The sequence below is a fragment of the Parasteatoda tepidariorum genome, chromosome 11 (assembly GCF_982258835.1).
Source record: "Parasteatoda tepidariorum strain Cologne lab strain chromosome 11, Ptep-v5.0, whole genome shotgun sequence".
Lineage (NCBI taxonomy): Eukaryota > Metazoa > Arthropoda > Arachnida > Araneae > Theridiidae > Parasteatoda > Parasteatoda tepidariorum.
The window spans coordinates 11,939,723-11,958,548 of NC_141765.1; the positions used below are offsets into that span (position 1 = coordinate 11,939,723).

General features: G+C 27.1%; 1 protein-coding gene across 1 annotated transcript in view; it reads left to right on the plus strand.

The window, feature by feature from the left end:
- Window positions 1-18,369, plus strand: part of LOC107452118 (rho GTPase-activating protein 26) — a 50,085-nt gene extending 31,716 nt beyond the window's left edge. Inside the window, exons 15-24 of the mRNA XM_016068430.4 lie at window positions 1,011-1,148; window positions 1,614-1,698; window positions 3,187-3,245; window positions 5,753-5,858; window positions 6,782-6,941; window positions 8,564-8,807; window positions 13,548-13,700; window positions 14,075-14,120; window positions 16,741-16,820; window positions 17,986-18,369. Coding sequence (XP_015923916.1) covers window positions 1,011-1,148; window positions 1,614-1,698; window positions 3,187-3,245; window positions 5,753-5,858; window positions 6,782-6,941; window positions 8,564-8,807; window positions 13,548-13,700; window positions 14,075-14,120; window positions 16,741-16,820; window positions 17,986-18,077 — 1,163 coding nt within the window. The 3' untranslated portion in view covers window positions 18,078-18,369. The remainder of the gene's footprint in view (window positions 1-1,010; window positions 1,149-1,613; window positions 1,699-3,186; window positions 3,246-5,752; window positions 5,859-6,781; window positions 6,942-8,563; window positions 8,808-13,547; window positions 13,701-14,074; window positions 14,121-16,740; window positions 16,821-17,985) is intronic.
- Window positions 18,370-18,826: the final 457 nt, after the last annotated feature.

An 18,826-nucleotide genomic window follows, 5' to 3' on the forward strand; every position in this document is an offset into this window, starting at 1 on the left:
GAAATAATGTGGTTCTCACATTTAGTAAAGGGAAAATTCTAAAATGTTATTTCTTACATACTTGAATCTAAATATAGAATAAAAAGACAGAATGTGATTAGTAAAGTGTGAGAAAGTATTTGATTCTGAATAATAAATTAAGATGGATCAGAATTTAGATAAGGAAATAATATAAAAAGAATAATCAAAGCTTTTTATGCTACACACACACACATATATATATATATATATATATACATATATATATATATAATTGAATGTTGCATTTTTTGTTGTTTATAATCAAGCTATTTTTACAAATTTACTAACTGAAAAGTATAGTAAGAATTTGAAATCTAACAAGATATTTAAAAAAAAAAGCTGATTGAAAGTTTCTTTAAAATTTGCCTAACAGATGTAAGATTAATAAAAAGTTAAGTGTTTCTTTTAATACAAATATTATGTTACTTCTATTAAATGCAAACATCCTTTTTAACTTTTTACATCTTATGGAATCCATTTGAAGTTTTTTTTTATTGGAACATTTCAGTGAAAGACAGCCAGTTTTTATTTTTTCATGGTTTTTAGACTTTTTTACTTATAGTTTTTAACTGCTTATTCTAAACTCATATTAATTCTGTAAATATATTGCTACTCTTCTACCACACCTTACACTTGATACACACAATTATCATGCCTGATGCACACAAATCTAATATGTTATAAATTTTTTGCTAAATGGCTTCAAATGTTCTCATGCCAAATGTCTTCCTGTGTTTCAAGCTTAAAAAGATAAGTTAGCCTACGGTTACATATTTTTTTTTAACTTGATTTAATGATTTTACGCTGGAAGATATTTTATTATATGAAAACTACTGACCTTATTTAAATATTTCTATTGTGTAGTTGCGTAGTTTTAGATAGATTATTTTAGATAAATTAGATGTAAAGAATTGGTAATTTATTGGAATTTGTTGAATGTTTTACTATCAGAAGTATATATATGAAGTGTTGTGTCTTTTTTTCTTCAGATGCTCTTGATGAAAGTGGATTTTCATTTGTCCAGTGGTGCATAAATTTCATTGAATCAAAGGGACTGCAAGATCAAGGCTTGTATCGACTTGTGGGTGTTAATTCCAAAGTTTTAAAATTAACACAGCTAGCTCTAGGTAATTTATTTCAACATAAAATGTATTAACAATTTTTATCTGCGCATTTTAAGGAATTATAATAAGGTCATTTTTTAAAAAAAATTTATAGTAATTTCTTTCTTATTGTTTAACTGATATGGTGAAAATCAAGCTTTGCCAAGATCATTTTAAGAAGTTTCTTTTTTTCATAATTAATAAGAATGAAGAAAAATGATGAAGAAGAATTATATGCACTACATCTACCTTTTTATTATTTATTTTTCTTTAAAAAGGAATTGTTTATCTTTATAAAAATTTTTGCTTATAATATTTGACACCTTTTTTTATGCTATAGTTTTATCAAATATAATTTTTACCAAATTTTCTTTACTGGAAAGTAGTTTGTTGTTTGGTGGGTTAAATAATTTCTGGTTGAAATATTTATCCTTTTTGGTTGTAAAACCTTTTAACTATTATTAATTTTTTTTATTTATCTGTTTTTAGAAAATAAAGGAAATAACTTGATCAGTGTAGATGACGAAGAATGTGAATTAAAAACTGTCACTAGTGCACTAAAAAACTTTTTCAGGTAATTTGTTTTTTATGTTATATTCATTTCTGATTAAAGCTTATTTAAATCATTTTTAATTTGAAAAAAAAAAAACATTCACATCCTAACAAATTTAAGTTTGAAGACAAGTTATAAATGGCCTTGCTTCAGAGTTCCCAAGTCCAGAAATTGAGAAATTTCTAATTATGAGTGGTATTTAAAAAGTGTCATTCATATATATGTGTGTGTGTTTCATGCAATTTCACCTTTTTCAATTCTTAAAGTTCTTTTAGCAACTTTTGCCCTCCTTTTCCTCCTTCGTCGCTACTGCTTTGAACCCAAAATTCAACCTTTCTTTTCTTATTATATATTTTTGTATGATTTTTTATTTAAATATTGAGGATGATGTTGGGTCGGTATTTATATACATAAAAACCTCAATAACTGGTGATGTTAAATATGAATATAAAGTAACTTAGTTAGAATTATTACTGTAACTAAAAAAAGGCATTCTTAAAGTGCATTTTTTAGCAATTAAGTTTTTTGATTTTTATTTATTTTTTTGTCGCTTATTTGTTTCTTGGACTTTCTTATCCTGTCCTCAAAATTTCTTAAACAATTTGCATTTTTATATCAAAATTTTAAAAGTATTTTTGCAATAGAGCCTAAATGCTAAATATAATGTAGGGTAATCTACAAAGTAAATTGTGCTAAGCAACACAAGAAAAAGAGAAATCCAATTGTAATGCATTAAATATTGAGCAACAATGGCTAGACTATTTTCAACAATGGTACCACAATCATTTAGGCATTTATTGTAGTGGGGCCTGAGTGTTTAGATGTTCTGGTCAAAGAATGATACCACCTGCAATTCCAATCATTAAGGGACTACAAATCTGTCATTGTGCTGAAATTGTTTAACAAGAATAAAGTACTTTAAGTGCTTGAAAAGAAATAAGTCACATTGGAGAGATCAAGGGTGAGCTCCTGGGGGAGTTGATTGCTGAGATCTTGGGAGAGTTGATCAAAAAATTCCCATCGTGACTCTGTGAGGCATTGTTGCATGTCAGACTCATTAGTTGTGCATTCTCATGCCACCTTCTTATCATGCAATTGCTCCTCACATTGCCTCTGAACTCTTCAACAATTTATCTAGACATTGGCCTCTGTTTTTCAATATATTTCCCAACCTTAAAAATCTACTTATTTTATGCATTCCTAAAAATAATTTGAACTTTAAATTCTCCAACACATTTCATGGAAATTGATGAGATGTACAATTATGAAAAAAAAAAATTTTTAAGTCATTTTTAAATTTCTAAAATAAATAATTAAAATTTCTACATTTAGACTACCTTTTAACTAATATTAATAATATATTGTTGCAAAACTGCTATTAGAGAAGTTGAATTTCTCTTGCTGACACAAATAGTTCTACTTCTTTTCATGTTATCGATATTAACAGTGTAAGTAGTTAAAATTTGTTTTTTATTATATTGCACTGCTAAATGTGTTATTTATTTCTAGGAATCTTCCTGAACCTCTACTTACATTCCGATTGCATGGTGCATTTATTGCTGCAGCAAGTAGGTTGATTAATCTATATGCATTTAATGATTTGAAATGTTGCTAAATTAAAGCAAATTTAAAAATTTGATAGATTTTGATTGTTATTATCATATTTTAAGTGAGTTAAGCTGTTTGCACTTAGCATGATAAAACCTTCTATTCTGATCCATCACTTGTACCAGCCATAACCGAAAAGTTCAAGTAAAATTTAAATGTATGTTGTTGTTTTTTTATGTGATGACAACACACATAAACAAAATCTTGTTGCTCTTCCAAACTAAGATTTTTCATTTTCCTTCACAAACTGTATTTTACTATGAAATTATCTCCAATAAATATATTTTTCATTGAAGTCTAGACTGCAATTTCTAAAAATTCAAAATTAAACTAGGTTGTTTATGTATTGATAGCACTTAAAATATGTAAAATAAACCTTTATATTCTTACAAATACATACATAAATTTTTATTTTATTTTCAATTCACATTCAGCATTCTGCTAAAAATTTCAGCCAATCCGTTGTTAACAAGGTTTTTTTTTTTTTTTTTTTTTAATTATTCTAAAATATTTTGAGCTTCTTTATTTTTTAATTTACTTGCAGTTGAATTGGTCTTAGTATTTTACTCAAGATTAATTTTATATTGTAAAAAATATAAGGATATATTTTTCCCCTTCAAACTGAAACAGGGTGCGTAGCGTTTTTAAAAAGTGCTTTAAGGTGCTTATTTTCATTTTTTAAAAGCCCTTAAAGGTGCTTTTTTCATTGGGTGTTTTTAAAAAGTGCTTCATTTTCCCTTTACTATGTTGATTTTTGCCACGTATTATGCAAAAAGACACTGTTCACATTGTTCTATTCAATGTTTTCACAATTAATTCAACCCCAGTCTATTTCGGTGTATAGTCGGTTAGTAGCGCATGAAAACGCCATTTGTTTTACATTATTCAAAATTTCATGATTTTTGACAATTGTCAAAAACTATGCCAAAAGTTTTTTCCCTAACATGACGGTTAAAACCGGATAAAACAGTCAATTGTCAAAAACTTGCCGACCCTGCCTAATGATATATTTTTTAAAGTGCTTAAAAATATTTTTGAGTGCTTGAAAAGTGCTGAAAAATTGCTTATTTTTTGTTGAGAAATTTGGCTACACACCCTGTGAAAGAACCTGGTTTTATTTAAGAAAAATTTGAACTATTTAAATGTTTACTTAAAACTTTTTAATTTTACTGATTTATTGATGCCAGATTATATTAGTTTATTTGTTTTTCTATTGTTTTTTTTTTCATGCTTTAAAAGGCTTAGGTCTCTCTTCTGATGGTTCCATTTTAATAGTATTTTTAATATTTGCTTTATCTCATAGAGCTCTGTTAATCTATTAACTTTCTATGCAGCACTCAGTATAAGAGTAGGACCTAGATGGTCTCCTGTAGAGTTTTCACTGGAAAAAATGGTATGGTAGGAAGATTTAATGTAAATTATCCTAACTTAGCATGACAGTTTAAATATTAATATAGAGTGTTCTAGCTATTTGCATAAAGCAGTAAATAATTTTTAATAGTTTAAAAATTTTCATGTGTGAATGATTTTTCCTAATGGCTAAAATACCTGTTTTTTTTCGACTAAAATATGGTATGGTAATTATTCCATAACCTTAATTTTAAATGTTTTAAAAGAGAGCAGTTACATAACTGCTTTGGTAGGGCAGTCGGTAATGGTGTCCTTCACCTTGCTGGGGAAGAGCCAGGGTTTTTGGTTTGATCCTGCTGCTGACTAAACAACCAACTTAAAATATACACTTCAAGGTGCAAGTTAAATCTGTCATGGCTTAAAGTCCTCTAGTTTTTTGTAATGTGGAAGTTTGTGGTTACGAGATTAGATGCAATCTGTGTCGTCAGACCGAGATCAGAATTATATGGCATACCTGCCATGTCTGTTAAAAAGATAGATCCTTAAAAACCAGGTGCAGGTGCTTGGCTATGGTTGGGTGGTGTGTGAACAATTGCATACATACATAGGAGCCATGATGGCTCAGGGGATAGAGCATTCTCCTTCCGATGAGGTGCACCGGGCTGTTTGATACGAATTTCGCAATAAATAAAATTTAATAATCAATAAAATAATTTCTTCAAAAATATTACTATACTGCAAATCATTAATTTCTGTTCGAAATTCTGTGGCAGAGATTTCTATGTCAGTGTTCAAAAGATTTTGAGAAATCATGATATCTTGTTTGCTTCAAAATCTAAAAACGAGACTCAAAAATTTTTTTTTAAGTAACCTAGGCTTCCAGAAATAAAATCTCAGTTTGCTAACTGAATGTTTGATTTATGAATATGACGCATTTTTTGTGCCATTTGGATCAATTCAAAACTTTGTAATGCTCTAAATTCTGAATATGAATGTGTTTTTGTGAAGGTATAAATTCTTGTTAAATTTTTTTTATCCTGTGCTGTAGGATATACATTCCTACTTTAAAAGTCGTAATATATGTTTAAAATAATTGTATTTATCTTTATGCTTTCAGAACAAGAAAATAGGATTTTAAGAATTAATAACATTCATTCCTTAGTCCATTCCCTGCCTAAACCAAATTTCAAAATGTTGGAGCTTCTAACTAGTCATCTGTGCAAGTAAGAATTTTTTCCTATGTTTTTTTTACTCATTTAAATCTTTTAAGTAAAAAGAAGCACAGAAACTCCTTGAGATTGCAAAGTTAATGGAAAAAATATTTTTATTTTTAATTCCAAATTTTGTATTGCTTTTGTGTTTTTCTAGTTTTTTTAATGTGTATATATATATATATATATATATATATATAAAATTTAAATTTTATTATGTGTATAGGTGGGTAAGTAATATCAGTTGATTCATTTTTTTCCAACATTTTTGGTATAAAATACAAATATTTAACAAAAAAGTAAATTATAAAATCGAACTTCAAACATAACTTTATCTTTCACCCGCATCCTTAAATCCTTATTTATTTATTTAATTTTTTTTTTTTGCTGTTTAGCTATTTTGTATTTTTTAAAGTTTTTGCAAGATTTTTCTAAAATTTGTATTGTTAAAAACACTATTATTATTTATCTTTGCAGTATTTTGCGATTGTAAAAGCAATATTAATAAGATGTGATTACATTGATTAATGCATTGTAATCAATATATATTTATCAATCTTTTTTCATCAAGTTTGTGTATTTCTGTCAAAAAGTTCAATCTGTTGTCATATATATTCCATACACTTTTACTAAATTAAGTTCATTTAATCATTTTTTTCAAGCATTTTAATTTTATTAAATGTCAAATTTTCATCCAGTATCATGGATCATATCAGCTACACAGACTTGTGTTTTTCTCGAATTCATACTTTCTTATATATGATACACTTCCAGTTACTTACAAAAATAATCCAATTAAATTTGTCAAGATCACACATCCATCTTTGTTTTGAAATCATTTCTAAATTTTTTATCTGTTGATTTCCCTTTTATTGCAAATCATTCAAAAAATCGTGCTTGCTTATGTCATTTATTTATTCTTGCTAATATTTTAGAATAGCAAAATTGTCTCACAAGAACCTGATGACAATTTCTAATCTGGGTATATGCTTTGGTCCTACTTTATTGCGTCCTGAGGAAGAAACTGTTGCGGCTATAATGGAGATAAAATTTGGAAATGTTGTAGTTGAAATTCTCATAGAAAATTATGATAAGGTAATAATACCTAAATATAGCGCTATTTTAAGAAATTTGAAGTAATTGTAAATTCATAAGCTCTTAAAGTTCTTAAAAATTTAAAGTATAAAACTGTTAAGGTCCTTATAAAAAGTTTGTTTTTAATTTTTGTTCTTAATTTTTCCGGCAGCGATCAAATTCTTAAAATGTTCATATTTTTGCATCCTGTTTATTATATCCTGTAATTGTTTTTAAATCGGATGATCAATACGGCACATGCAATTTTATCAAAATATGTTTTTCAATTTTCATTGTTTTTTTGTAAGATACCTTTATTTGTTCTAAGTTTTTGTTATCTGTTATATTAAGACAATCTTATTTTTATGAATATATCTAGTTATTTACATTACTTTATGCACTTGATTTATGTTCATAATTTTTTATTTTTCTTTCAAATAAAACTTTTAATTATAAGAAAGAAAATAGTATCAATGTATGTTTTTTTACAGATTTTAATTGTATTGTAAAATTGTAATTCTGTAAAAAAAAAAAATTAAATTCTAATTATCAATTATTTTCTTCATCTAGAATTTTAGAATTGATCTTTCTTTATTCTTTTTTTTTTTACCAGTAATATTTTAAGCAAACATAACAAGATAAACATTACCTTTTGATATTAAAAGTAAATTAAAGTAAAATTTAAATAGCTTAAATTGTATTTGAAGTTTTTTTTTAAACAAAAGAGAAAATAATCTGAGCAAGGTTTTTGAAGTTCTTTCTTTTAATTTTTTTTAAAAAAAAAATATCTAATTTTTTTCTGTTGCAAAAATGATAGCAATAAAGGTTAAAAGGTCTTTTGAAGCTCTCTATTTGAACCTTTTTATTTGAGTATACATCTTGGTTTTATGAAATAATAAACTGTGATAAATCTGCCTAAAATGATTCAGTAAAGTTATATTTGCTTAAAGTAAGAAAATTGATTTAGTTACAACTGATCAAAATTTATTGGAGCCCATTGTAACTTGAAAGCTCTGTAATGTGCTTGAAGATATACTATAACTAATTATTACAATAAAAGCATAAAATTAATATTAAATAAACGTAACATTTGTTTTGAAGGAATGACTCTCTCTGACTTCTAATTATTCAGGTTAATTTCAATGAGTTTTGTCTTTTAAATTTTGTTTTTGGAGCATTTTAAATTTTGCACAACTTAATAAAATATTGTCTTCTAAAAGAGTTCTGTTATATTTGATTTTAAATTTCACTATTTAAAAAAATGAGAGGAAAAACACATTTGTTCACCAAACTGATTTTTGTTCTTTCAAAACTGGTTCTTTTTTTTATGTTTGAAACTGAATTCCATTTTATAATTATTATATAAATTGAATTCTGTTTGAGAAATAAGTACTGTTTAAGCAAGTACAGTTAGGCATTCAAATTTTTTGAATGCACCACAAGCATATATGCCTTTGTGGACAGTTTAAAAATGTACTAGCAAAAGAAACATTAAAATTTATTATGAGATTAGCGGAAAAACTGCTTTCTACATGCATAACTTTTAAAGTACCAATTATTGATAACTTTAAATTTTTTTTTCTCTTTTTTTTACTTAGTGTCCTCTATAACTATACATGAACTAGTCTTCCTCTCATTTTTAGATTTTTAAAACATTACCAGATGGGGATTTAGTTCGCCGCCAGCCTCCACCTTACATTCCTCCTCCTCCACCCAATAGAAAAGAAACTTCTCCTCTGCCACCGTCACTTAGGAATAGATCTTCTTTGATGGATACAAAGAATGTATCATTTAATATGACTAATTATGCACCTAATCAATCAAGTTATTCCCCTTCTGATCAAAAACAAAGAACAGGAATGATGCTCTATAATCCAATTTGGAACAGTATGTTTCTATGTTTTATTCATGTATTGTTACCGTACATCCCGGTGTGTAAGTCAACTTTTTAAAACCGCAAAATTTTATGAAAACCGGGTGGATCATTTTATGAATCAACTTATATACTGGTACTAAAGTTGAAACTTCATTTATCATGAAATATTAATGCAATATAAACAGTAAGATATGAATAACTTTGTATCAATTTAACCCTTTCAAAAACTATTTTTAATATATTATATACTGTTAATTTTGAATTTTCTCACATCGTATTTTCTTTACATATAAAGGTGTTTTTTAAAAACAATAATATTTCAATGTTTTTGACTTGATAAAAGGTAATTAATTAAAAAAGTTCATCTTTTTTTATTTTAGAAATTTTCTTATTTGATGTTTTTCAGTGGTTGACTTGCCGGATATGCCAGAAATTTGCTATATTGTAATCAAAAATAGGGGTTAACTTATGCACCTTTTTTTTAAAGAAAAAAAAACTAGATTTACTGACTGTTTTTTCAAATTTAAATTATTTTTTAATCTCTCAATGCATATCATTATATATATATCTATCTATATATATGCAGTGAAACCTCCGTTAAGCGGACATTCTTGGGACCGAACAAATTGTCCGTTTATGAGAGTTGCCCGTTTATGGGAAGGGTACCCTAATAACGAAGTTTAACACAGTAAATTGTTTTTAGAAAATTTTCAAAGATGTAGAAATAATTAAATAATCTACAATAACTATCTACAAGGATATTTATTTAAACTTTAAGAAAATTAAAAAAAGAATATATAAAGAAGTTTGATATGAATACATAATTTTAGATGTAGATACAGATAAATGAATATAATTTTCCTACCATCATACGTACTCAAGTTAGACATATGATACCGAATAGGAGCTTTCAGTCCTCAGTCGGTTTCAATTATTAGGTTTCATTCCCTTTCACTTCCGTATCATTTGATAGAGAACGTGATTTATACCTTTTTGAAAGTAAACCTCCCAGGATTCACAGGAAGAAAAAAAAGCAATGCCTACCTGTAAGTCATGAGAGCCTATGGAGTTGATTATTCATAATGGATCAACTATCAAGTGTCTGGATAAATGTTTCATTTATATGAACACCTCAAAGATTATACTTCTGTTCTCTTTTTTACCCCAGCTGTGTTAAATACAGTCTTGATATTGATAAGAAAATTAAAGAAATTTTCAATGGGGAGGGAAGAAGTGTTGAGAGCATTTAAGATCAACTTGAGGAGTCTCATAACCTGTGTGGTTCAGATGAAAACATCAGAAGATGCCGCTGTCCGAATTATTTCAGGAGAGCAGAATCATTTTCTTTCCTTTCTTTACAAAAATAAGGCAAGGTGACAGGAGAAAGATTGATTCTTCAGTAGTAAAATAGCTTAACAATATTTTTAGTTATGGATAAGACAAAAAATTTACATGCTTTAAAAAATGGTGAAAAGTTGCATTTTCCCAATTGATTCCAAAATTTGCAATTTAAAGCAAATATGGTTTGTTTGTTTTTTTCAAATTTAGAAAAAGTAGTGTCCGGTTGAAGAGATAGAAAATAACGTTGCAGGGCCAAAATGACTGTCCGAGTCTGGTTACTGGAGTGTCCCCTTTGCGGAGAATGTACATAATGGTTTACTCATAGAAGATTCCTGGGGAATAAAAAATATGTCCGTATTAAGAGGTGTCCGTTTTGCAGGAGTGTCCATAACCGGAGGTTTCACTGTATATATATGTGAGCTACTTCGTTATTATTTTTAATGTATTTCATTACAGTTTGTGTAAAAATAAATCCACTCTTCAATGGTTCAGCCTGTTTGATATAGAAATTTAAATTAAATATATTTTTCCCAAGTTTCAACATGCATATTTTTAAGAAAATATTTATTATGTAATAAAGTAGGAATTCTCAACCTGGAAAGAAATTAGACAGTCATATGGTGGAAATTGGTTCTATCTTACTTATTGTTCAAAACTAAATACCAGCATTCAAGAGAATCTAAAAGAAGTTCTAAAAAATAACGTATAAAAAGAGTAAAATAAATAAAACTACTCAGCAAAAACAATTATAGAGGGGCTAAAATATTTGCTTTTATGATACCTCCAATCTAGTTCAAATATAAAAAAAATGTGATTGTGTGAAAGATTGAAATGTCAAAAATGTAAAATTTTGAAATGAATTTTAATTATCTCAGGATTTAGATTTTTTTCCTTTGTAGTGCTTGAAGTTTTTTTCGAAAAACTTAACAGTGTTAAATTTTGGATATAACAATAAAGAAAACAAAGGAAATAAAAATATGACCACCGAAGCCGACGTCTTCAGGGGGTACCGGCCTCGGAAGCCATAAAACAAAACCTTTTCTATTGAGAGAGAGGCATAATTAAATGCTAAAAGTAACTCTGTCAGTACACCGAAGGTTTTGTATAAGTCCAGGAAAAAATACATAAAACCAATTCAGAAAAGAAATTCAAACAAAAACTTGAGAAAATAAAAACTCACATTAAACCGGTCAAACAGCGATTTCACAAGCAAACTAAATGCAAAGGAAACACTTTAAACAAAGGAAAACAACGCCCTCCATTAAAATGCGCAGATTGAAAAAAAGGGAAGATTACGTAACAAATTAATATAATGCTTAACTGGGGCTGCTCAATTAAGACTTGAATTGCGCCCTGTTAAAAGAAGTAAAAATCTAGTGTTCTTCAATCATTTTCTTAATCAAAAAATTTACATTACAAAAGTTAAAAGGAAAATCATTATAACTCAAATTATTCAAAAAATTATTCACAGCCTCCTGAAAACTTTCAACGTTATTGCAAATATTTTTAATCCTAACCAATTGTGAAAAAAATAAATTTTTAAAAATTTTATTTCACAGATTAGTATTAAAGTTGCAGAAAAAAATAACTTTAAATTTAAAAGCTTTCTTTTTATCAAAAACACCTATTTTGATTATTTTATCAACAATGTCAATTTTAAAATCTAAATATTCAATGTTTAAGCAATTCTTATTAGTTTTCTTCAAAACCAAATCTTTAGGATAAATACTATAAATAAAATTAAAATTATCACAATTAAACAAAATCAAATCATCAATATATCTAAAAGCTTTAAATTCACTACACTCATTAAATTTAGCTTCAAAAAAATGCAAAAAAAAATATTAGCAAGCGCACCAGAAAAGGAATTCCTCCTCCTCATTGGCACGACATCCCAGGATGGGCCCTGGCCTTCTCAGCAAGCCTATGCCAAGACATTCGTCCCTTAGCCAAGGTTCTCCAGTTTAATATCTTTAAAACTTGTAGGTCCTTTTCAAGGCAGTCTAAAAATCTTAGGTTTGGTCGTCCTCTTTTTCTCCGTATGTAAGCACTGATCATATAAGACATTTATAGAGTAACACTTTTGTTTTTCTTTTTATTAGGCTTGACTTGAGATATTTTCTTAGACCATAAAAACACTTCAGAAAGGGAATTACCTTGTGGAATTCCAATAATTTGTTTATAAAAATCTAAACCATTAAAAAGAACATTCTCAAAAAGATTAAACCTACATAAATCCAACCAATAAGACTTATCAATTTTCTCATTAAATAAATACTTATCAAAAATTTTGCTACAAATTTCAATAATCTGTTTATGTGGTATACTTGTATACAAATTTTCAAAATCAAAAGTATTTGTGCTAGAAATATCATTATTATTAATATAATCCAAAACTTCAACATTACTATCTATAACAATATTTTTCTCTTTTTTTAGTTTTTATGTAAAATATTATTCTTTCTTTTGAAAATTCTGCTGCTTTTAAGCGTGTTTCTTTCAAAGATAGTTTTATCAATTTAGAATTAATTATTTTACTATTAAATTTTAGATATTTATTAGTAGTTTTATAATTTTAAGTTTTCAATGGTTGTTACTTTTGAAATTTAAACATCAATTCTTTTTAATTTAGTCTTAATCTTTTTAATTTAGGCAGCATTTTTGGCAAGTGCTCTTTTTTATGGGCTGATTTGTCCCGTGTTTTTTCTAGTTGCCCACACTAGCATGTTATTTAATTTTTTTATTCCAATATTTTTTATTGTTAAATTGTTAGATTTATGCTTTAATTTATAAAGGTGAAAATCTCTAACCAAATTTTGATAATTATCAATATCTAAAAATCTACAAAACATCTTTTTCATAATGTACAATAATAAGTTGCTAGTAATATTGTGTTCGTATAATTAAAAGATTTAATTAAAAAAATATTTTCGTGTCAAAAATACCCCTGTCACTCTATTTTTTAATTATTATTTTTTATTAGAAAAGTTTAAATTATCTGCTCTTGTGTCTTAACTTATGGGGCAAGTAAAATTTTAATTTATGTATTTTTATTTTTTAGGTTTTACTTTTCTTTGGCTTCAAATATTCTCGTATGAGAATATATTTGTATAATTTATCGTTAAATGGTGAAAAATATATATTGTGAAATTTCTACAAGAATTCCAAATGTACCTAGACCTTTGTGGCACACTGTTTTATCAATGTATTGCTTCATGAAATTTTTTGTTCATCTAATTACTTAAAAACCTAAATGCCTTTCAGTGTGCAGAAAAACACATAAATTCTTGATTTTATTGTACATTTCACAAATACTATATCACTAATGTTAGAATGTGATAGTCTACTCTAAATATTATGCTCTTTTAAAGGACTTCTTTATTTATCTCATTTAATATTTTTTTGCTCAGATGGTTTACCTCTGAATGACAGTATTGAAAGTGTAGTCTCCCGCACTATAGAACCATCTCTTCCAATCGAACAGAAAAACTATCCATATTATCCAGGTTGGAATAATGAAAGTGGGTTACCTCGAACAATTGGAACGAATTCCTCAGATATAGGTAAGATACTTGTATATTTTTTGTGAGTTAATAACTGATAGTTCAAGTGATCCATTGAGATTTCTTAAATATCAATTCTAAATAAATTAAAAACCTTAGTTTTTGTAGAAATTGAATAATATTCTTAATGAATTATTATACACCCCCAGTATTTTATCAATTCTATTCTCTTTTTAAATTTTAAGCTCATATACATAAATTTTTAAGAATAGATTTCCACATTCTGTTGTCTTTGTGAAATCATGTTCGGATGAAATTATTGATAAAGGTTTATGACATTTATACCTGACTTAATAATTAATTTACTGCTGCCACCTCATGAAAAATAATTTTTTCTGTCTAGTTTATGATTTTTTTCCAATATTTTTTTTTAGGTTCTCAAGAAATATTTGCACCTAATGATACATTGTCCACATCTGTGTAAGTATAAATTGTTTGATATTTATATGAAATGCATTAATTTTTATTGCCAGTTAGAATCCACTTAAACTATAAGATTAGTGAAACTGTAAATGAAATCATTTATTAACTATCTACCCAAAGATATCTTATTTGTTTCGAAATTAAATGATGAACTTGGGGTAATATTATTAAAAAGGCCCATTTTCAATTTAATCAAGTGAAGGTTTTTAGTGAATAAGACAATTTCTATGTAGGGAATAAGAAGTTTGTATATATTGTGGTGTTATATAGTGGGAATTCCAAAAACTTCTGAAGTACCTACTTGGAGACAATATGAAGGGAGAATTTAATTTATAAATGTCACTTTGGAAAAAAAATTTGTCAATTGCTCTAAACCCTTGGAGTTAAATTGCTAGGTAGCAACAGAACACTAATAAATAGGAAAGGGTTAAGAAATATTATCAATCTGGAATAATCAGGGAAATATGGGCAAATTTAACAGAAATACTCAAAACATCATATAAAATTTTTAAAAAATATTTAATCCTCTTCCTGTGTTTGATTTAACATTTATGGATATGGTATTATGTGTGCCCTGTTTTTGATGTAATGCTACATTCTAATTTAGTCCTTCCATTTCCTCTTATTTTTGATGTATCATTTTGTTCTCTGCATCTTGCCTGCATACAACCGAATGGCATTAAAACTGGCAAGAGGCTAAGGAATGAAAAAAAAATATTCTTGTATATTTTTTTTTTAAAGGAAATTTTTTTTCAACTTAATGACAAATATAAGTGTTTTCTAATATATTTTATGTTTAAGAATGAGGCATAACTGAAAAATTTATAATGAAATCTATGCAGCCAGTTGCAAAATTCAGGAAATTTGATAAATCATTGAAAAGACAAATTTTCTTTCCTCAGTGTTTGTGACCTCCTTGAATTGTAGCACCATGAGTTAGTATGCTTATTTTCTATGCTTTGCAAGCTTTTTTATGCTTATTTTCTTTCTTTTCTGCTAAATACAAGTGAAGCTCTATATAATAAATAAGGTGGTCCAAACTAAAATGGAGACTAAATGGACAACTCATATATACTGGAATTATTTTAACAAAAACATAATTCTTCTATCCACTTCCTTCAAAGTTTTTAGTTTCTGTTTTAAGCATGTGATGTTACTCTGATTAGGAGTAGCGATTTTTGCTCTATGACATGCATCCAAGGAACTATTTAGTAAAACTGAAGTAGAAAATGGGAAAATCACCATGTGTTCTAACTCCAAATTGAACCACTTATCACAGGATTGCACAAAACGAGTAAATATCATCTTCAAATAAGAAAAATATAAATTTATTGAACCCTCCCTTTGTAAAGAATGTTAAGGACAAATGTTATGAATGCACATAGGAGGCTCCGATTTCCCCACAGGGAAATATGCACTTCTAATTCACTAAACTGAAAAGCTTGGAACATTTTTCTCCATCTTTTTTAAAATAAATTATGCCTAAGACTACCTAGAATAAGACTGGGTGGTCCTGTCACTCTTCTTTCCTAGAGAATTCAAAAAATTCCATGTTTATTGAGTTATAATTTCAAAAGAAATAGTTGCCTGTATCATTTCCCGGAGACTTTTGTTATTATTTTCAATCTAAAAATCTTGTTTAGTTGAAAAATTACTTAACATCTCTTTTTGGGGTGATTTTCTTGAAATTAATAAAAGATTTGGTCGCTATATTAAAATGAATATATTTCACTCAGCGTTGAAGTAACATTTTGTCCATGGAATAGCAAATGGTACTTTGTATAACAGTCGTTATAATGAAAAGGTTATAGTAATGGGTTGTTGTACTAAAGAGCAAATAAGTTATTTAAATTAATAATGAGTTCATAAAAATATAAGTTATTTAAGCAATTCTTGACTTATACTTAAGTTATTAATTTTTTAATTTATATATTATTAATCTTTTATAAGCACCTTAGATTTTTATTGGCATTGTTTCTTCTTTTTAACATGATGCATTTTTAAGATTTTTATTCAGTTTAAACTTTATATTAGATATTTGTTTTAATTTTTGTATATTGTTTTCTACATATTTAGTTCCTTATTGCATCAATATGTTTGTTCCATACTACAAAAAGTATAGATCTCAGAACCATCCTAGCCATAAGATAATAACTAACAAATTTTTTAGGAAAAAAAAAATAATTTTTATTTTTACTGATTGTTATGCAAAAGGTATAAGTTTTATTGAAATATAGACATTGTATTGCCTATCAAAGTAGGTTGTAATTAAAGGAAACTATCTTTCATCCAATCACTAATCAATTCTGTCTGAGAGAATCGCTCATGTGTAATGATTAATGCATTAAATTTTAGATTAGACTTCCCATTTAAAACAAGAAAGTTGTCTGCGGTAGCCTTATTAAAATGAGACTTCATTGTTTAATTTATTTGACCTCCTACAATCTGACTGGTTCTTTGATTCTCTGAGTTTATTATTTAAAATTTTGATGAAAGATATTATTATATGTTTCTTATTTTGTGTTTGCATGTTGATAATGTTTATATTTTTTTGTTGTCCAATTTTTAAAAATGTGAAAAACAAAGTTCTAATTTGCTTTCTTATATTTATCCTTAGGAAAGTAAGGACTCTATATGCTTGTAGAGGTGAAAATGAAATGGAACTTTCGTTTGAACCCAATGAAGTTATTTATAATGGTAATATCTTTAAATGTTTATAATGCTCATACTTAAAATTTGTTTATTTAACGAAAAAATATTCTTCAGCTTTTTAAATCAATCTTCAACAGTATGTTAGTTTGTTAACAACTATAACTTTTGTATTAGGTAATTTTTTAACTGTACTGTTTGACTAAAATAATTCTGCCAGAATTACAGATAATTCCTGACTATGGCTATCTCAAACAGATTTATTCATCTTGATCAATTAGTCACCTCTGTTCTCCACATCTATTAACCCCATTATTGTTCAGCAACTTTTCTATACCATCTATTCATCTCTGTACCCTACCTAATAATTTTCTGTTCTCCATATCTGTTCACGTCACAGTTTTCCACATCTAAGCCCTCCCCCCCCCCCCACTATTCAGCGATTTTTCTACATTATCTAACCATCTCTGTAGCCTACCTCTATTCATTTTTCCTTCTAGCTTATGGAAAGTTATTTTTTGAACTGGGTTCTCATTATATCTATATTCATTTCCAAGCCATTTTATAATTTCCCCTATATTTGGTTCTCTAAATTTATTGTAAAACTCATAGCTGTATCTTTTTTTCTACATATCCTCTTTTACTGCATCAAAAATTCTCAATATCCTTTGTTCCCATGTTAGTAATTGATTTTTTCTACTTTATTCATCTTCTAGACTTTCTTTTATATAAAATTATTGATCTTATTAATGTCTTAATTTCCTCTACCAATTCATTGTATTTATTTTTAAGATGTTATGCACAACAACTATAAAATATGCCATTAAATTATAATTACATAAATCTATAGCAGAAACTCAAATAATATCTGCAAAACTAATAAAGATAAGCTTAATTGTTATTTTTATCTTTTTATTTATTACAGATCTTTGCAAACGTCTGAAACGTTTAGCATTGTTCTTGAAAAAAAAAACTACTCTATTTAATTTTACACAGTTTAAAAAAAATTTCACAGTTAAAATAAAAAATCAAGATATCAAAGATTTTTACGGTTTAATATAGACGAACTATTTTGAATTCAATTTTTCCTTTCTAAATGCATTTTAAAGACATGAATTCATTTTTAATAATAGTTTAATTTGTAAGTTGTTGATTTTATTGGGAAGACTTGTTGATCTCCTTTTGTGTTTTAATTAAAATGTTTCCTTTTTAGTTTCCCCTTCTCAAGAGCCAGGATGGATACGAGGAACCTTAAAAGGTAAAACAGGATTAGTACCAGAAAATTATGTGGAATATATTACTTGATGTTCTGACTGTGTGAATAAAATGAAGAATTCCTGATATTTTTTATCATGTTGCCTATTATTATGAAAAATAATTTGCAGCATAACTAGCTCAACAACAGTGTATCATGTAAATTTGTAAACTTTTTAGTAGAGATATAAGCATTCCAGATGTATAGAAAATATTATCTTGTGTACCACCAAAGTATTATTTATGACTATAAATTATTTTATACATTTTTATGTGATTTTTTAATTGTTTGACAAGTCTTGTTTGTGAAATATTTAAAATAAAAAAAAAGTTTAATACATAATTTATTTTAATACAATCTGTACTTTATCATCAAAAATATTAAATCATTTAGCCTTTATTTATTAATATGAATCACATGTGTTGTGTGCAGGATTTTATATCTTGTAAAAATGAATCTTAAATAGTTGCTTTTCAACCATTTATTCTCGCAATTTATTTGTATTAATGTTGGGCTATAAGTATCAACAGACGTACCATGATGAAAATACTGGTTCTCACACAATCATCACCAAAGTCAAGTATCAGAAAAACAAACATTTCAAACACACAAATGTTTTTGTTGCTTTAGCAAAACGACTTTAATAATGTTGAGATTTTTTGCACTATTAATAACAATTTTACGCCTAGTCTAACAATTATGCACTTTGAAACTGTACCTAATGAAACATCTTCAATTATTTAACAATTTACTTTTCCTAAGATATCCCTCATACAATGGTTGACAAATAATTGGAGCT